The sequence below is a fragment of the Xiphophorus maculatus genome, chromosome 16 (assembly GCF_002775205.1).
Source record: "Xiphophorus maculatus strain JP 163 A chromosome 16, X_maculatus-5.0-male, whole genome shotgun sequence".
Lineage (NCBI taxonomy): Eukaryota > Metazoa > Chordata > Actinopteri > Cyprinodontiformes > Poeciliidae > Xiphophorus > Xiphophorus maculatus.
In genome coordinates, this window is record NC_036458.1 from 22207051 (window position 1) to 22228415 (window position 21365).

The following is a 21365-nucleotide window of genomic DNA, read 5'->3' on the forward strand; positions in this document are numbered from 1 at the left end:
TTTACCGAGTTTCAGCTCAGAAAAAGTTGCACGGTGTGACTTTCTGAAACTAAAAAGAAAAAGGTGAACGACTGCCATGAAGCTGCTTTAGATTTTAATTTCCTTCTACATCCGTTCAGATTTATCTAGTGTATCTTTGCGAGGCCCAGATTCCAGGCCGATTGCCAACACAACCGGCGCTATACAGCCCAACAAATTTATACGCATCTTTTATTGCAGATTCATGATGATAAAATGTCACAAAGACTAAAACCTTTATTGTGAATGACCAAAATTCACAATTAAAATGCTAGTTGGTTTATTTTTACCCTTGCAGGTCCCAAAAGCTGCTCGCTGACAATGACTATGGTTGCCTTTATCTCTCAAGTTGACAATAAAACACGCTGAATCTTAAATGTACATGTGATGTGTAAAAGAAAAAGGGACCTGGTGCTTTGCTACTAATTGACATTATGACAAATAGATAAAAAGGTCAGGAAAATGTTTTAGTGGGGGGAAAAAAGCGAGGGAGAGGGAAGTAGGTCAGTTATGCTAGCTTGACTTTTACAACCTTAACATATAGATGTGCTGCAGAATTTGGTGTGTTTCATTTCAGTCAAAAAAAAAAAGAAAGCGTCCCTCAAACCAACTTTGACAGATGTTTAAATGAGCTAATCAATCACAGCTGTGTTCACATATTAATAATCGCAAAATAAACAACAAGCCTGAAAACATATTTCTCTAGCGGACTGAACGTTCTGTTCTCTGTGTGCAAAATGTTTGCACGTTTTTGCTAGTGCAACTGTGTGTAGCGTAGCTGACACAGAAAGCAAGAAAAGAAATGAATATACAAGTGGTCTTGAAATGTTCTTCAATGTTTTTTTTTCTGCATTATTGTTTTCCTTTGTTGTGGTGCACTGCAGCAAATGAATAATATCTACATGTCCAGGTTTCATTTCGTTAACTGCAGCACGGCTACAGACGGCATGTAAAAGAATGGATTTTTTTGTCCTCCATCGTTGTGCGCATTTTACTGCATCTGCAGTTTTTTTTGTTTCTGCTCTTAGGTAGAAGTGTACAATACTGCGTACTTGGGTATAGATCCGATACCAAGTAGATACAGGGCCTGTATCGCCCAAACCGATAACGATAGTTTTTATTTAAAAAGTATCATAACATCAAACTTCTGATATTTAGGTGGTTTTTTGTTTGTTTTTCCTTTCCCCTATGTTGTTCCAACCTAGAATTTGCACAAAGCTTATAGATATTTACTTGACATAAAACATATTAACATAGCGAACAGTAATCGAAAAACCCAAACTTGTAAAGTGCAAAACATTATCAAGGCAAATCCATAATACCGACAATATTGATCTTACCACGCTAGCATTGATCAGATTCTGACTTGGTTTGGGTATCATCGATATTTTTGGATCGATCCCCCCAACGCTACTGTTGGAGGTGCAGCCAATAAGCACCAAGGAAAATAAACGCAGCTCCTGGATTGGCCATCAAGTAACATTTTGGCCAATTATCCCAACTACCCCAGCTGTCTTTCCTTTGGACTCATGTTCCACAGAAATATCCGCGAATACTGAACTTTGAACAGGCAGGAGTCCGTTATATTTCAGCAAAAGATAATATAATGTACTGCAACTGGTAAAGCAGGAGGGAAGATGGCTGCCGATGGCTTATTTAATAGAAAAACAGCAATCAGGTGTTCAGAAATGAAAAACACAATCTATTGTTTGTGAGAAAGATGTATTTGGATTTGATTCCAAAGTTGCAGCTGGAAAATCTCACAACTAATTAGGATAACTGGCAACAGGTCAGTAAAATAATTGGGTATCAAAAGAGCGTCACAGATGGACTCAGATTTTATGAAGGAAATTACACACACTTTCCTTCCTTAATAATCTATAGTAGGAAATATCACTAAGACACAAATATCTGTAGTGCTGGAAAATTCCAGTGTCATAAATGAGAGACTCAGGATCATCCGTAAAAGCAGTTTATTTATGTATGCACATATCTGCCATTTGAAATAAAAAGAATGAAAAAGTAAAAGCATCTTGTTTTAGATGGAGGAAGGTGGAGTCCAGCGGCGAACTGATCCGTCTTCTGAGATTCCAACCACTGCATGCTGTGAGCTAAAGAGGAAAAGTTAAGTCAGGACAGTTAAGGGGTTATGACAATTACATCACAAGCAAACGGTTTATATCAGTGCGTGCACATTCACACACAGGTGGTCCACATTTACGAGTCAAGTGATCGGACATGATGTTTCGCAAAATCTCTTTAAAAGCTTTAAACCGAGGTAACAGCACTTTTTCAACCCAGAGGCGTAAATAAGATAGGAAATAGCGTACCAGCAGCTTCAACGTTTTTGTTTTACTCCAAAATCAACATGTTGCCCCCAAATTAACTCGGCTTTCCAAAATACATCTAGGGATGTTGTAAGACGTTCCCTCCCCCTCGTCAGACATAATCTACCATCAGTTCCCATTTCCTCCGTTTGACTTCACCCCAGTAACTCCAACCACTGTCCATTCTTCAACGCCCTCACTGCCTCACACCTGGGAAAAAAGGAGCACATTTCCATCAAAAAAACAGAAATGGCAATCTCAGTTTTTTTTCTAGAAACAAGGTAGAAATTTCTGAGTTTCAAAAGTCAAAAATGTTCAACTTTTGGAAAAGTGAAAAATTTCCAAAAGTTGTGTTATCTTTGACTTTTTGAACTCATGAATTTCCTTTTTTTTTTTTTTCAAAATTTCCTGAGCTTCATCTCACCATTTCTGAAGTTTTCTTGCTAGCTAATTTTTGACGTTTCAAACCTGTTGCCTTGTTTGTTCTTGATTAATAAGATTAATCTCAAAATTTCTGAGTTTGTTTTTGACAGAAATGTACTTTTCCTTTTATTTTCTTTCTATCTACAATGGCCCCAACACGCCGTCGTACGCCTTTGTGCGTCTAACCCGTCAATAACTCCTCGTATTTGTCCTCTTTATCTGCTTCTGTCGCGTGTCTTTTGCTCGTTCGCCCCATCGGTCCGTCCTCTCCTCGTACTCTCCCTCTGCACAGATGCCTGGCTTGCTTTGCAACAGCTGTCTCGCCATGTGTCACCACCAAGTGTTGCCTCCACCGCAGGGCCGAGCGGAGGGGGGCGGAGGGGTGGCGAGAGTGGATTAGTCATAAATATTCATGTTCTCTTGGATCCACAACCAAACAGAAAATGGCAACCCAGAAGAGGCTCCACCCTTTTAACAAAGACTGGTGGGGGATGGCTGAAGGGAGCGAAGGGGAGGAGGGGGGCAGGAAGGACGGATCTGAAGATAGGAGGAGAAGCAAAGAAAACGTACAGGAAATGAAAGCAGATGGAGAAAGAGGAGAAGGTGTCCAACTGGCTGGTAGGGATTTATAAAACGATACCAATACAGAGGTGTGAAAGAGGATGAACAGAAAAAGTGGTGCGTCAGAGATAGTGCACAATGGGAGTTCAGGCAGTGACATTAGAACATTTTTGTATTTTAAGAGCTTTCAAAAACATCTAACCGCAATATCAAAGTAAGACAAGTTGGAGCTTAAGGCCAAAAGAGACTTGAGGAGGCTGAAGTGAGAGATAATGTTAGCATTCGTAAAGGTTGAAGACTCGCACAGCTAGCAAGTCAACAACTGAGGTGATTCTGTGCCACTCAGGTGCGAGTCAGTCGGACTCCAGCATGGCTCAAACACGCGCTGTGCTTTCACTACCACTGTGTGACAAACTTTACTCATATTCTGTTAATGTCGGAAAAAACACAATTTTTGCAATTACACTGTTTCCGCCGACTAAGAAACACAATTAAACTCTTACATGAATAGGTTTGCTCACACAATAAGTCAATAGCAGAAAATGCCGTGCCATCGTCCTCCTACTGCTTCCTGTCGTCTTAACAGTAGCAGTAACATTCAACTGTTGACCATGTGACCGGCGGGATTTGAAAACGTGTCTCCGCTGCGGTTTTGGGGAATACGCTCATTTTGATACGGCCCAAAAACCACCATCACCCCGGCGCAGAAGCGCTTACCAGAAAATATGCGTGGGTTTCCATTGGGCGAATTTGTTTTCGGCATTCCAGTTTTTATGGCCTGCAGAGTTGAAACAGAACCTATTAAATGCGTGTTAGACGTCTCCTTTTCTAAAGTTAAAAAACACTTGAACAGCTTGTGATGTCACAAAACGTTTTCCTTTATTTACTCCTAACTATAGCAGGCCACACCGGGCATGTCTGGCCGCCAACCACACCACAACCCAACAAAGTCCAGCGATGTATCAAACTCTCTGCTCTGCATGTGGACCGAATACGTCTGACGGCGACTATTTCTTCTAGGGGTTCAAATGCTTTTATCAAACAGTGCATTTTGTAAGATGTTAGGAAAGACGAGTCGAGTTTCTGGTGGTCTTGGGTATAAAATACAGAAGATAGATGAAGGATTTCAGTTCAACAATCATGTTTTCAAGCGTAACATATTGCAGAAATAAGCTCAGACTACTTCTCTCCAAAATCTAAGTTTTTTAACAATTCAAATAATTTGACATCATTTAATCAATAAAGTCACCAATTTAACAATCAACTAAAGTTAAATATGAAAAAAAGAAAACTACGAAGCTATAGAAAACAGTAAAATCAACAAACAAGAATAAAGGTGACCACCAATAATGACGTTGCAGGTCAGTATGAACAGTATTCCTTAAATACAACAGAATGTTAGGGTTATCGTGAATAATAAAAAAAGGAGTACATTTTTGCCAAGGAATTTCTATATTTTTTACAGAAAAAAAACGTAGAAATTTCTGAGTTTCAAATGTCCAGAGTTTGCTAAAGAATAAACTCAATATTGAGATTAATTTCAGTTATTTTCTAGAAAAACACCCAGAAATGTCTATGTTTTAAGTGACAGATATGATTGTCTTATAAAGCTCAAGAATTTCTAAGAATTTTTGAGATTTATCTCAATGTCAGAGTTTTTTTCTAGAAAATTTTCCAGTTTTCAAACTCTGAAATTTTCTACGAAAACAGCACGGAAATCTCTTGAGACTAGTCTCAAAATGTGATTTTTTTGGCAGAAAGTTACTCCACACAGAGGGACTTAAAGCACCACTGATTTGATTCGTTATAGAGAAATTGAATGAGCAAAACTTAAAAACTCTGGGACAGGGGGAGTTAGATGTGAATTGTCATGAAAACGGAGGATCGTGTGACGAATCAGGAGCTTTTCAGGTGAAACGCATAAGGATGACGAGGCAGCGCAGGTGAAGAAAATGACGCTTACTGGTGACCATGGAAACAGTAGAAAATGGAGGCAGACGAATAACATGAGAGGAACTAAAGAGGACACGACAGGAAAAAGCCAAAGGGAACTCAACAGAAATGCGCAAAGAGCAAAACAAGAATGAACTAAGAAAGCAAATACAAAAGAAGAAACTTGATCCTAGAAAAGTCCTACAACAGACTTCTTTTTTTTTTTTTACTTTTTTTTTTTTTTATTCCTTGTTTGCCATCACATTCCTTTCTGGAGAGTTGTCCAGTGCTGCCATCACAGCTCACATGGCTGTCTGGCAGCAGACTGTTTCAATTTGTGGTTCTGCGATGGTGAAATGAACCATCAAATGCTATCAGCACAGGGCCTTCCCTCTCTGACTTTAATTATGCCTCCGACAAAACCCCGCCTATCATCCAAACACACCTAACCGTACGCTTGCTTTTCACTTTAATACTGATAATCACACAGATTAAAGCAAACTTGATATAACCTGGAGCGGGCTGTCTTTACTATTTAAGAGTAAATACAGCATCTCGCTTGTAACTCAGTAGAACGCCGTGTAATTTAGACGGATCTAAAAAAAAAAAACAACAACAAAGAGGTGCTAAAGCTAGCAGCCATACGAACCTCGTTTGCAGCACCTGCGTTCAACGACGATTCAGAAAGTAACACGTAGGATTTATGAGGTTGGAATTACTGTCTTGTCCGGTGTCAGTATCGTACCTGTCAGGTTTTTAACTTGAGATATTTACGGGAAAATAATAATACGAGAGCACGGCGGGGAAAGGGGGTGAAAAACTTGACAGCTATGCTCAGTGTACATGGTGCGGTAAAACTAGCAGCCTGGTTACTGGAAAAGAGCAACGCATGTGGTTGAGACGATTATCTTCTTGTGTTTGCGATGGCTACCTCCACAGACAAACAAGCTGTTTTTATCACCAACATGTGTTTTTACAGGCATAGAGTGCCATTTTATATCACAATCGAGAAATAATGTTACCTCCAGTTGTTAGAAAAAATGCTGCATGTATCAAATATGACTTAAAAGAAATGTCTTTGTAATTCAACGCCGTGAAATTGGTCCTCTGTCTCTTTAAGAAACTCTCGCTCTTTCTGAAATTCCACCTTCAGGATGTTGTCACAACATGGCTCCTCTATTAACCCTTTAGCACTGACAAGTAGCTCCTATAATGTGCAGTTCTTTCAGGTGTGTTTGCTAATTGCTGCTGGCTAGTCTGAAGGAGCTGAGTCTGGGAGTCACGTAGCAGGGCTGCTCTGTGAGGTGGAAGCTTGGAAACTTCAGCACAGAGGAGGAGCTTCGTCCTCGAAGGCGGAGCTAGGTCCACCCAGGCGTTTCACACAGCTGAATGGTTGCCACCGGAGATTTGAAGATTTCTTAAACATGCATAAAAGGATCAAGGTAACACCCCAGACATGCTTTTGATGAGGCAATAACATTATAACATAATGTAAAGCTCAAATAAGTCGATTTTACAAAACGCCACCCCTTAAAGAGGTTTTTGTGTAGTTTCCTTCAGAGGTTTTTGATGCAGCAGGTGAGGGACGGGGGGGAACAGCTCTTGTTTCGTTTGACGCCAGAATCCACACTTAGTGTGTGGTTGCAAAGTGACAACATGTGACAAAGAGTACGAACTTATCCAGCGGTTGAGGACCGAGGGAGACAACAACAACTGCTTGTAGGCCTCCTAGTCTGCATGGCGGAAAAAACCCCAAAAAGGTTAAAGTCAAAAACACAAAAAAGACAAGTACAGTCACACTCTGCAGAACTGACAAGAGGCAGCTGAATGTGTGAGAAACGATCAGAACGAGCAGGACAAAGTGGATGAGCAACCGAGTGTGACAACAGGCGGCTTCTGAGTGAGAGAGGAAAAGCGACGGATGGAGATGAAGACCGAGAGGCGGACAGATAGCTCAGCAGCCTGGAAGGGTGTTAGGGGGGACAGACAGACAGAAAGAAAGAGAAAAGGGGGGGAACAAGGAGATAGCAGATAGCGAGCCGGGGTGAGGGGCAGCAGATCTAAACAGAACGAGGCTCTAGTGGCTCTTCCTCTCGCTTTCATGGAGAGCCAGGAAAAGAGATTATAGCAGCCGTGCTTTTCTCCTTATGTAGGGGGGATGAAGAGGGAGGCCCACTCTTCACTTTCCCACCTCCCTCCCCTGAATGCAGGCGACACTCTCTGGTGGTACCGGCTGGACCCAAACCAGAGCGAATCATATCGCCGCGGCCGCACTCTGCCGGCGGAAGGGCATTTGCTCCAATCAAATGCTGCCATTTCATATAGATTTGATAACAGAGAGTTGTTGGGGGTTTTTTAAGTTTGGAGCTTTGTAATTTATCACCAGGAAGTGGGTGTTTGAAGGGTGGCCGCTCTCTACAGCACTCTGCTGGGACACTTCCGGGAAGCCTCTGGAGAGCTGCGACTCACTGACGGAACAAGAGCTTTGGATGCGAGTCCCACCACCAAGTGCTGAACGCCTTTATTTTCCTCCCTTTCTCACACACACATGCATATACACAAAGCAGCCATTAGTCTATGCAACAGACAGCTCTACAGCCTCGCTCTCACTCCGTTTCTCACACGCATGACACATAAACGCGGTGTGAGTTAATCAGACCTATAAACCCTCCTTGGCAGCGGGGAGATAAGCGCCGCGCTGCCAGGCCTGGCCCTCCAGAGAGCCGCGCTCCTCCAGCAACGCCGTGGAGCGGCCCTGATAAGGCCGGGGAGTGCGGGATAACACCCCGCAACCCTCCCTCCATCCCTACCCCGGAGAGGGATTCAGCATCAGTTAGCCCCAAATTCCCAGGAAAAGCCAACAAGCGCCAATCGTCTGTCGCCATCAGGTGTTATTAACATCACCTCAGAGCCTGCAGGTGCGTGAACTTTGTGTGTGTGTGTGTAGGCAAATGTGAAAACACATGGTTAATTGCTAATGCAGTGGATAGCGTGATAAAAAGCGATCAGAGCGCAGGTTTTAACAGCATCTGGGAATCATAACGTACCACGCATAAATGAGATCTCCCTTTAAGGTACACGTGGAAGCTAATTAGCAACTGTTTTATCAGCCCCCCCCCCCCCCCCCGCATCCTATCAGTAAACACTTCTTAAGAGATTTCAGCATAATCCTACAAACCTGAACTTTCTTACCTTAAAGTACCAAGAGTCGACACACTTCCTCCCTGTCTGTTTTGTGATTCAAAAAAAGACCTACCGTGTTGGTTTTTACAGATGCTGGTGCACTCGCGCAGGGTTATTTCACATCAAAAGACATAATTGGGGCAGTGATAGAATGTTTGGAAGGAATAGCAGCGGTACAAAATCTCCCCCAGTACTTTCAGAAAGCACTAAAACACTGAGATCACGTTAGCCAAGCAGCGTTGATTGTCATTGTGCGTAGAAATCCTGTTCTTCAATCAAACACGTCACTCAAAAAAACGAGCAAGGGCAAATTAAGTCTAACGCCTTAAATAATGAAATGTTAACAAAATCACCAGTGGCACAATTATAAATGACCTACCGGTGAGCCGATATGACAATTTCAGCCAATATCAACATCCGATATTCATATTTTAACCAATATTTGCCCGTATTATACATGTATTTCTCTACCGTTTTGACCTGTGAAAAGAAATGGCCACGTCCTTGTGCTTCCGTTAAATGTCCCACAATTCTGTGCTTCATCACATTCACAAATGCAGTGGTGGGCACGTTTCTGCTAATCTGGTATAATTGGAGCTAAATTTTTTTGTCAAGCACATTTGCTAACTTTGAAAGAGTTTAGCGCACTTGGAGTCCACTCGACAAATTTTTCTAGCTACATTTTAAAGCGCTCCTTTACTTGGCTGCTTTGTACATTTTCAGCTGAATAAACTTCAGAATTTTTCAAGTGATTAGACATTTATATCCATGGTCTTATTTTGAAATGGACAAAAACTGTTTATGCAGCAGTTTTGTTTTCTCTCATGTTCTCCCCCCGGCCCCCCAATAACTTTAATCCAGACAATAAACATGAAACAAAATAAAACATTAGACATTAGAGAAGAACAATAAACAAATACAAATACAAACAATAACAAATATGTAAATAGGATTATTTACATATAAAATATTTAAATAATCATGTCAAAAGTAAATTGGGGGTTGTGGTCTTACAAAGGCAGATATTATCAGAAATGAAATGAACACTTTAGCATTAGCTTTTGCTAAATACCATGCTGGTGTAATACTTTAGTTTTAACAGAACTCACGTAGAGCTTTGGGGTTAGCAGAGATAATGTTCCCGTTAGCAGTGCCCACCACTGTACGAATGAAAGTGACGTGGGCGTCCCGTCAGCCTGTCAGTTTCCCAAACTACGCAAAAAACAAAAAACTTCATAAAAGCGCACACAGGGTCAGTGCAGCCTGCCAGGACCATGCAGAGGGTAAAAAGCTTGCGGAGTCCAATGAACCCCCATCTGTTAGGACTGCGGGAAGTTTAACTGAGTGATACTGATATGGTGACTAACATCAGCTGGTAACAGGCAAACAACCAAAATCTCTTTATACCAGTTTGTTGGTAAGAGCCCTGGGTCCTAACCAATGCCGTCTTCTTATTTGGCTAGCCCAATAGGTTTTCTAGAGGATTTAGGTCTGAGAACTGAAAGCATAGAAGAAACTCCTCCATCTTACCCAATAGAGTCAAGAGGGTCCTTTCCACACAATCACGGGGAAACCACTTGGAGTGTTTATAGCCAAAGAAGCTCAGCCTTAGTCTTATCTGACCAAAGGATTCCAGTTAGTCTTTGTAACATTTAAACTCCACGTGTTTGCATTTGCGGGCTGGTATTTAGATGATGGTCGTTATAGAGACCTGGTGGGGCCAAGATGTCACGCTTTGCTGCAGGAGTCTAAACACTGAACGTTGGAGGATTATTCCACTCCCTTACAGTCCTGCTCGCTTGTGGCGTAGATGACTAATCATCCCGATTAGTGGCCAGCGGCTAAAAGAAACAGGCCTCTGAGTCACATCATATTTAAACCCCACAAACACAGAACATCGTTCATTTCTAATCAGAAGAAAAACTCTCATCCAGTTCAAAAAGTGAAGTAAAACTACACAAGATGCTTCAGATATATACATCAAAATTATTACTCAAAATGGCAAAAAAACACAACAACTAATGAATAAAACGACAACAACAAAAAACTATATATGTATTTATTTCTTTATTGGGTTTTACATTTATACCATTATTGAACAACATGCTTATGTGTGGCTGAGTGAAATTTACGTGATTATCTGGGGTGCCCAACATTTTCCAGGGTTGGCCGTGGGCACCTCTGGCCCCCCATATGGAGACACCACTGTAGGAATAAGGCTTCCCCCCCCCCCCTCCCAGACTTTGACGCAGGCTTCACTTTTAGTGCCAACAGATTTGTCCAAGCCAGTATCTACATGCGAGTTGAAGCTGACTAGAGGTGAAATTGACAATAAATGCAGCAGCACTAAAATAAAAATAAAAGAATTAGAAGAATTAGAAGAATTCAGAATAAAAAATTCTAAAGAAAAAAAGCAGTTAGAGTAAATTATGATATATATGTATATATATATATATATGTGTATATATATATATATATATATATATATATATATATATATATATATATATATATATAATTGATTTTAGCCTATTCTGGACTGTTTTAGGAGCTAACTACTCTTCATTATTATTATTATTATGAGCCCCATTAGAGATGTTTTTCTTGGTTCTTAATTTTAGCCTGTTAAATATAACCATGATTACCTCAGACCACAGTGGCACCATCCACACATTGGTTGCAGGTTCAAATGCGTCTGGATTCAAACCCAAAGAGAGAGAGAAAAAAAAGGAGACAAAAAGGTTGTGGAGCAGGAGCCGGGTTCCAGTGGCCCTGCCAAGGTCAGCATTCCTCTCTGAGCTGTTGCCGGGCGGAACTTTTGTTTCTCTGTTTGGTGTAAACCTCCGAGGCCGAGACAGCAGCTACATATTTACCCCGGAGCAAAGACACGCAGGACGTTTGGATGTTTAAACGCAAGAATTTCCGGCGCCACATTTTGCTTCTTTTTTAAAATTCATGCTTCAAAACAAAAGAAAAAAGGATTTTGGAGGATATCAAATATCAACCATGAAAAGTTCTTAAAAATTTGAATCGAGCACCTTAGTTTTTTTAACGTAATGTTCATTAATGTGTAAACACTACCAATATTAGCTACTTTATTCTGGCAACAGGCCCAGCCTAAACATTTTGGTTGGATATTAGCATTTAGTGTGGATAAATCTGAGGCTGATATGTTTATGTGGGTTGTGTTATGAATTAATATGTCAACTAGAAGTAAAGAACTTGTGTTTGAGAAAGTTTCTGGGTTGGGACAAGAATCCGCGTTTTAACGATGGCTTTTGGGTCAAGCTTGCCAGCAAGTTGGAAAGAAACAAAAAACTAATAATTGCTTCATGATTAAGCCATTAAATAGTTACAAACCTTTTTTTTCCTTTTCTTTTTTTTTTTTATAAAGTTTATAACTTTATAAGAACGTCATCATTTTCAGTGATGACCACAGCCGAGTTGGAGGTTCACAACATTTCAGGGACATTTTCTGACACAAACCATAGAAACTTTTCAGTTAGTTCAGGAAGTACTTTTTTTTTTTTTTCTTTTTTTTTACACAAAAATATTCATTCAAATCTACACCGAATAAATTGCATGCGTTCTTCTAAAATCAGTTTCGGTGAATCAGTTCCAAAAATGAGTTTGATCCAATTTGTTCCAAGAGTTACTGGTCTTGTCAGTTGCAGAAACAAAACAAAAAGGCAAAAAGTGGCGCAGTTGGCAAACAAACGGTCAATACAAACACGCAGAAAACGAGACTAACAGAAAAAAATAATAATAATAAATAATAATAATAATAGTAGTAAAAAAAAGAAGAAGGAAGTGTGCGATCGGTGCGTAAACCAGAGTTCCAGAATGAGGTCAGACATGCGCCACGTTTCTCCAGCTTTTTTTTTATTTTTTATTTTATCGTTGTGCTTTTGGAATAACAAAAAGACGAAATGCTAGATCGCCTCGTTTCAAAACGAGAAACTGCGGCTCGTGGCGGGCAGCAACATGGCGGGCCGCACACAGAGCTCATTAGGAGCGCAAAGGCGCGAGCCAGCTTGTTTTCTCCCACAGAGGCCCCGCAGCTGCAGGCCGCACACTGCAGCGGAAAGGGAAGGCCCCACGCCCTCACACACACACACACACACACATTAATATTTACTAACCTGAATTATTCATTGCGTCTCGTAAAAATAGCTGCAAATCAGAGCAGCCGAGAGCGACGAAATACCTGGACTGCAGCAAACGCATTCAGATAAACAGATGTGGAAATACTGAAAGTCTGAGTCCTAAAATAAATCAAGTGAATATTTCGTATTAGAAAATACTAACTGTTTTTTTCCTCCACAGAATCGAACTGTATAATTTTTATTTTATTTTATTAAATCAATGTGTTTTTATGTGTGTTTTTTTTTACACTTCATGCCTAAACAAAGTGTTAGGGTGGCGTTGTGGTGTTTTTTTTTTTTTTTGAAGCATCAAAAATATAGTCATGAAAATGTGTTTCTAAATATGTTTACTGTCATTTGTTAGGCTCATATGTTGTTAAAATTATATTGGAAACAAAAAACAACAACAAAAAAACCCCTGCTTGGAATCAGCTTCAAACATTTAGGTTTGCCATATAAAGATGAATAAAACAAGGGGGGAAAAAACGCCATTAAATAATTTATTAGTAATTTGTTGATATTAATAATACAAAACCTGTTTTATGTTTCATGTTCATGCATATATGCTGTTTGGTATACAAATAAATCATATGCCTGACAATATTTATTTGTTTATATAACGTTTGCAAAGAAAAATATATTTTTATTTCTTTATGTTCAGTTTTATTTTGCTGTTTCAGTAAACCTGGCGGCAGCAGGAATCCACTTTACTCGTCACTGTTGCTATGTGACGTCGGCGGTTGCGCACGTGCGTAAAAAGTGCTGTATTTTCCATAAAAGGTAAAGGGAGAAGAAAGAAAAAAAACCCCGAATGCTTCGATTTAGGTGATTTATTCATGCATACAGCATGGACGGTAGCTTTATCTCTGCGGAAATTCTTCCTGATTTCCCCAGCTACTTTTTTTTTTTTTTTTTTGGCTTTTTGTGATGAATTAATATCGTGTTTTACCAGAGGCGCTGTTCTCCTGCCAGGAGTCGCGCACCTGCGCATACACCAGCATATTTGCGCCTCTTAACTTCTTGCCCAGACTGCTCGCTTTATTCGTGACCAAATGAAACACATGGTTGGAACGAGGCGGGGCTGTTTGGTTCGGATTTAGCTCGGATGGACTCTTGGGCCCCGCAGTATGACTTTGCAGGGATGGCTGCATGTAAGATGCTGCAAAAAAAAAAAAAAAAAAAAAAAAAAAAGCCTAAATGAATCAAAAAAAAAAAACCATTTTAAATAAACGCTCAAATTATTAAAATATGTTATATAATCAAGTCAGCTGAATGTGCTTTTTTTTTTCTTGCCAAGGTTAAGCAAATGACCGGAAATGTGCAAAAGGCCACCTGTAAAACGTTCAATTAACGATGAAGATGCGCGTTATCTGCGCTGAAAAATACATTTTGGACGGTGTTAACGTTTCCCAGTACAATAATAAATAAATAAATAATGATTCAGGCACATTAGTACACGTAGTGGTGTGGTTCAGTTCAAACCACGATGATTTAATCTTGCTAACAAATCCAGCCAGGATGGTTGTTGGTTCGGCCCAGTTTAGCTTCACGGTGTCCGCTAGGGGGCTAAAGTCAAAACTTGCTAGCAAGCCGTTTCATCCATTCATATCAAACGAAACAAAAATAAAGAATTGGTTTATGGTTAAAAAGGTTAATAATTTAGCAACAAACATTTTAACCTCATTCTACAAAGGAGGTATGTTGCTCATAACCCTGACAACCACCGCTAAAACCTGCTTGTTAGCAAGTCAAAGTTTATCGTTTGGGGGGAAAATGATGACCAACAGTCACGTGGCTCTTCTTAGCGACACTATTTTTTGATGTACTAATTTATTATAATATCAGCCACATAAACATATCAGCCTGGCCGATCTGCTGTTGGGCGTCGTGTATCGTGCATCGCAGAACAGCCGCTAATTGGCTAATGAAAAATGTCAGGTGAGTTTTGTTCCAAAAACAAGCCAATGTGGGACTTGAATAATTCAATACGTTAATATTTAATATTCTCCAAATTTCATTTTTATGGTATAAGCATCTCAACCCTGCAGGGGAAAATGTTGAATGAAGAATATATTTTAAAAAAAAATAAACATTTCATCGAGGTTTGGTAAAAAAAAAAAAAAAAAACTGTTCCATTTTAAAAATCCGTAAATTTTATTGATTTAGTTGAATGAGTGAAAAAGTATATATATAATATATGATATATACTTGGAATTTTGCGTGTTTTAGCTGTGAACTTCACATTTCCACCCAAGTTTATTGAACAAAACATGAAATAAATTGGGTTTTTTTTGTTTCAGCTCAGAGGGTTGATCCGCTCAGCTCAGCGGCTCTTTATGTTAGAAGTTAGTTTGCTCAGGTTTGCAAAAGAAAACCATTTCTCCTACAACCTCCGACTCCGCTCCCTCCCTCCCTCCCTTCCTCCCCCCGCCGTCGAGCCCCGAGCTGCCCCTACACTGTAGCCGGTGAGAGCCTCTAATCCCCTGCGTCCACGGTTTACTCTGAGCCCGTATTTAATTCCTCTAAACCCCCAGCTGCCGCCCTGCTTACTCACTGAACGCGACAGACTGCGGACCGCTGCGGTTATTAATAATTCACCAGCCTCCTCTCCTCTGCTCTCCTCCACGCCCGCAGCGCCGCTCCGCTTCTCCGGCCGCGGGACATACCGCAACGCTCCCTCTTTCCTTCCCCCTGGTTGGCTGCGTGCGTGCAGCCGCGCCGTGTTTCCCGTCACCCCCCTCTATCTCCCCCCCCCCTTTACTTTCCTGCACTTTGTTTACTCGATTTCAGCTGCTCGGTGTCACTCACACGCCGCGGTCACGTCTCCGTCGACTGGTAACAGGCTGCGAGCCCGCTCCGCTCCGATGTCTACGATTTCGGGACGGGGAGTTCGGTCTGCGCGCGGACGCTGAGGGAACAGGTGGAGGAAGAACTGCACGCTTTCAGATCAGCGCGCGCGCACACACAAAAAGGAAGGAAAAAGCCGAGGGATTGAGTCCGTGCATGAAGGGAGAGAAAAGCGTCCGAATCTGCAGGAGCAACAGCTGATCGAGTGAGCGCGGAGAGAGAGACAGAGAGAGAGAGAGAGAGAGAGAGAGAGAGAGAGAGAAGGCTACTTACTGTCCGCCTCCACCGCCTCGGGGCTCGTCACGGCGGCCGGGTCGGCGGTCGCTGCTTTCCGCTGCCGGGGGACCGACAGAGGTTCGATCATCGCGCTCAGCTGGGAGTTGGAATGTGACAGGAAAACAGAGGAGCTGAAAGCGAGCAGAAAGAAACTCTCCGGACGAAGAAAGCCGGTTCGGATAAGTAACGAGAGGAGGAGGGGGGGGAAGTTGACCCGCAGACTCCCCCAGCATTGTAGAATGTTTACCGGGCAGCAGGCCGAGCATTAGGCCCAACAAGAACCAGGCACGTTTCTATCTCCCACCTTTCCGCCCCCCCCCCACTCTTTTTTTTCTGGAAGCTGAACTTTGGAAAGTGGAAAATGGCTCTTTGAGAGTGTTGGCACATTTCCCCACACCACAATGGTACGTGCTGTGTAAACTAATAATCTGCTAATTTTTCTGCACTTTATTGTACTTTTACAATTTTGAAATATAAAAACCCAGATCATTCCTGTGTGCCAAGCCCCCGGCCCTCCACCCCCAGCAGCATCATCATCATGCAAAACTGAATGGGTTTTTTTTTTTTTTTTTACGATTTCCGAACTTTTTCCCAAATCAGTGTCCAAGCAGCCCACCCAGAGCTGCTTCATCCACACTGAGAACCTGACTCCTCTCATTAGAGGAGTCCTAGAAGCGAGACAGTCTGCGCTATTTATAGCCATACATACATATGAAGCGCACTATTGCGTGTCATGCAGAGTGAGGAAAGATGGGCTGAGGTTACAATGATAAAAGATGGGCTATTCTGCCCTGCGCCAGTTTGACTTGCGCGTAATTACGCACAGCGCTTGGGACATTTTTTATTTTTTTTTGTACCTGTCAGAGACCGGCACCTGGCATAATGGTTTTTATTTTTATTTATGTATTTATTTTTTGTCATACATTTCGAAAACTTACTTAAGATTCATGGACAGTAAAGTTCACACAGCCTGAACTTCTATTTTTATCAATTCACTTAAATGAGTTTTAATTGGGAATAAACTGACACAAAGTAGTGGATAATTGTGAAATGTAAGGAAAACAAAGGCTTTGCAAATTTTTTGATTTTGCCAATAAAAATCATAATCAGTCACAGCTGCAGGTCTGTAGCGCTGAGACTTAGTTGTAAAAAATCATTAAAGTTCAGTCAGTTTGGATAGAAAGCGCCTACAAACATCAACTTCCCCGTCTTGCAAACAGATTCTTAATCAAATTTAGGTCTGGACTTTGACTGGGTCACTCTAACTCATAAATATACTTTGCTCTAAGCCATTGCTGTATGTTTCAGGTTGGTTGCCTTGCGGTAAACTGAGCTTCCTGGTCTTGGGTGATGATTTTATCAAACAGGTTTTCAGCCAAAACTTCCCATCAACTCTGACCGGCTTTCCTGTCCATGCTGAGGAAAATCTTTGTTTCTGCCATTACCGTGTTCCACTATGGGGATTGTGTGTTCAGGATGATGTTTGTTGCTAGTTCTCTTCCACAGCGTTTTGCGTGAAGGCCAGAACGTTCTGTGTTGGTCATCTTATTATCATCCATAAGGGGCCAGGTTTCAACAATTGTCCTGTGGTTTAGGAAGGCGACTGATTGTGTCTCTTGCCATTTTTCCGACATCGAACTGAACAGAGTTTTCTTAGATGTTCAAAGCAGATACAGTTTTATTCCCTAACTCCATATAACCCATCATGTTACCTGTCTGTTGCGTTTCTTGCTCCTCATATTGCTGTTTGTTCACTCATTCTCTCTAACAAACATTGATTCAAGGAACACGCGTACGCTAGGCTAGTTTGTGGGTTCCTTTCAAGGGTATCAGAGTGATATTTTAAGAGGTCAGTATTATTTAAAATCAGCTTATTTTTTAGATATACGTCATGTTATAATGTTATTCCCTCATCAAGAACGCCTGTTACTTTGATTCTGCCACGCATGTTTGAGAAATCCTTTAATCTCCTGTGGCAACCATTCAGACTTGTTGAAGCTAGCTACGCCGTTAAGGCGAAGCTCCTCCTTGGAGCTGCAGCTTCCCAGTCGCTCGCCAACAACTCACCCGCTCAGCTCCTTCAGACTAGCCAGCAGCAATTAGCAAACACCGGCTGCACCTGCTGAGCTCGTTATGCTAGCTACTTCTCAGTGCAACGCTGGTAAAAATAAAAACGTTATTAAAGGGTTAACCGAGGCGCGATGCTTTGGTGACTTCCTGATGGCAGAGTTTCAGACCAGGAGTTTTTAAAGAGACAGAGGCCCAATTTCATGGCTTTAACACTAGAAGTGCTGGAGTACGAGGTAAAATTTCTTTTCACTTCTTATTTGATATATACAGAATATTATATCAACTGAAGGTGAGATAATTACTTGATTGTGGTATAAAATTGCACTATGTGCTTATACTGCCTCTTTAAAATAATGCGTCCCTAGTAATGTCTGAAAAAAGACAAATAATACTATGTTGTGTGGTCTGTCACATATAATACATTAAAGTTTATAATTGGAATGTGACAAAAAATAAACTATTTAAAGGGTGTTTTATAAAATAGTTTTCTTCTTAATATTCTGTTTTATAGGATACATTGTGAGCAGATATTCAAATATTCAGAGAACGTCCTTTTTGCTTTTCCATTTATTAGTAAAAAAAAAAAAAACTCTGCTCAGGCAAAACTCTCATATCTGGCCAGAACATATCCTTGACCCTCAGACGGACTCGTTCCTGGCATGAAATGAGTCGAGTCAGGCAGTAGTTAGAGGAACCTCCCACATACAACCTTGAAGCCGCTGCGATACCAGGGAGGGATCTTATTTGCACATGAATATGGAAGATTATTAGGATGAATAATTATTTGTTTATGAGCATCCTCGCTTGGCGTGGCAGTCGCCCAAGAAAGCTCATCAGTTAAAAACGATACAGAATTCAGGACAGGCCTCACATGGGATCATCTCCAATTGTTGTTCTCCTACTTCCAGTTCCTCTTTATTTAGTAATTTTATTATTATAATTTTATTTTTTTTTGCAGACACCTTGCGTGGTGAAGTTGTGCCAAAACATTCCAGCTGTACGTCGGTTTAGTCAGAGATGCGCTGGAGGAAACCTGTCAGTCGGTGTCGAGATGAATCCATTTTCCCCCTGATGACGAAGGTCCGACCCATGTCTGCATACGGGATCGTTATCCGAGACATTAGCAAGTTCTCGATGTTGTCTTTGTAACTGCCACAAGGTAAACAGAAAGTGGTTTCTGTAAACCATCAGAGGGAGTTATGATCTTTTAAGTCGCCAATGTACATAAATTAGACCTTGGATTTGGTTTATTCTCTTTTAAACATCGAGGTAAATGACGCGCCTATGTTGAGTTTGCCTTTAATACAAGATAAAACAGAAAAATACATAACTAATCCTGTAGGTTTCTTGAAAAGTGATATTCAATGTGCGTGTGTGTGTGTGTGTGTGTGTGTTCGTGGGGGTGTGTGTGTGTGGATAGTAGTCCATATGATGCTCAGGCTGGAGGTTTTTTTCAGTCATGTGTGTCTCGGTTTTGGCCGTTTTGCTGCCTGTGATGTCATCCCTCACTGTATATACAGAATATGATGCCGTTCTGTTTGTCCTGGCCCCGACGTCTCCTTGGAAAAATAAATAAGGCCCAAAGCCGGCTGGAATAGCTTATGTGGCGTGTAGCTTAAAGATGGAAAGTCTGATATAAGCTCAAACGGCACAAATCTCAGGATGGTGAGATCAGACCGCCTTGTAAGGCTGATTGGTTTTGAGATAATCAACTGGGTTTTTTTTGGATTTCATTTGGAAGTCACCCTTGATGAAGTTTATAGGTTAATACGATGACAAAATTCCTATGAAGCTTGCAAAGCAATCTCTAGTTGTTGGATTGGACAGGATTCATGAGGGGTATTTTAGAGAGCCACAAGTTATTTGTCTTATTTGTGACTTGGCCTGAAAGAATTCAGCGAAGTTTTGTTCACTTGAATGTAATTATTTGAAGAAATCAAGCCCAGAGATTTTTCAGTTCCATTCAAAAATACTTTTTTGATCCCAAAGGAAAAATTAGATATGTTGTTGTTACAAAGAGTTGTTGTAGACGCTGATAGCTGTCAGTAAGAAGGTTCTCCTGTAGCAGGTCTGAAGGAGCCTCTTTCTAGAAAAACAGAATCTTCTGTTTTTCTAGACAGTCTCAAGAAGAAGCTCGGGATTGTCTATAATTGTCTTGATTTTATGTAAAATTCTCCAGAGGTTCCACAGTCGTCCCCAGAACAGAACCAGCCTTCTTTATCGGGTGGATGAGCCTTTTTATGTCCCTGGTTCTGATGCTGCTGCCCCAACAGATGACGGACGAAGAGGTGACGCTCTCAACAACAGACTAACAGAAGATCTGCAGCATCTTGCTGCAAACCTTAAATGATCTTAGCTTCCTCAGGTAGTACAGTCTGCTCTGTCCCTTCTTATAAACGGCTTCACTGTTGCGTCTCCAGTCCAGTCTGTTGTCCAGATGAACACCGAGGTATTTATATTCCTCAGCCACCTCCACTTCTTCACCCGTGATGGAAGTAGGCTTTGATCTAACCCTTCTTTTGAAATCGACAATCATCTCCTTTGTTTTGCTTACATTCAAAGTGAGATGATTGTTCCCACAAAGCGCTCCACCAGATCCCTGCACTCAGCCTCTTGTCCATCTCTGATTCACCCAACAGCTGCAGAGTCATCTGAGTATTTCTGCAGATGACAGGAGTCTGTTTTGTCCCAGAAGTCTGAAGTGTACGAAATGACGAGTCACGGTAAGAGGACAGCCCCATGTGGTGCTCCTGTGTTACTGACCACCTGGTTAGACCCACAGTCCTTCAGCCTCACAAACTGTGGTCTGTTTGTGAGGCAGTCATAGATCCAGGTGATTGTTGAGGCGTCCGCCTGTGTCTTCTGGAGTTTCTGACAAAGCGAATGAAATCAAAAGGAGATGATCCTCTCAGTGCTGCCTGCTTAGCCCAGATGACAGTGGGCTTGTAGAAGGAAGTCATCTTGAACTTCAACTCCACATGAGCAAACTGCAGGGCGTCCTGAGATGTGCCCGTTTCTTACCCAGGCGATCTCTCCAGGACCTGCTGTGGCGTTTTAATGCTACAGACAGGAGATCTTGTTAAAGCCATAATGTGTACGAACTGAAAGACAGGCAGAACATTTTTGGTTCGAATCTAGGTGCTGTAGCAATCCTACACTTTTAGTAAATGAAACATTTAGTCTTACTTTATACGGCTCAAACTCAGTCCAATCACACGACATCTTAACTTTTTTAATATTACTTTTGATTATGCATCATTCTTGTTATTCATTTCTCAGATGAATTGGTTAAGGCGCATTTGACTGCATTCTGCTGTGTGTTAACGTTGTCAACTTAATTTGTGAAGGCGTTGGTGTCTTCTTACATAAAACCGGGTTGAAAAATCACAACAACACGTGCATTTCCTCCGTTTGCTCTCCTCTTTTTAGGCTTTAATTAGGAAGGAGAGCCGATAGCATTATTCATTAAACAGAGCTTGCCAGCTATTTATCGCTGGGCAAAAAACCCCCCTAAACATTAGCATATTTGTTCCATTTTCAGCTGTTTTCCGAGCATTCGGAACCGGGTTTAGCATTCTTAATA

General features: G+C 41.3%; 1 protein-coding gene across 4 annotated transcripts in view; it reads left to right on the top strand.

The window, feature by feature from the left end:
• Positions 1-16029: 16029 nt before the first annotated feature.
• Positions 16030-21365, top strand: part of nfix (nuclear factor I X) — a 210039-nt gene continuing 204703 nt past the window's right edge. For all 4 annotated transcript variants that reach the window (XM_023348391.1, XM_023348393.1, XM_023348396.1 and 1 more), the window contains exon 1: positions 16030-16116. In XM_023348391.1, the coding sequence (XP_023204159.1) occupies positions 16114-16116 (3 nt within the window). In that variant the 5' untranslated portion in view covers positions 16030-16113. The remainder of the gene's footprint in view (positions 16117-21365) is intronic.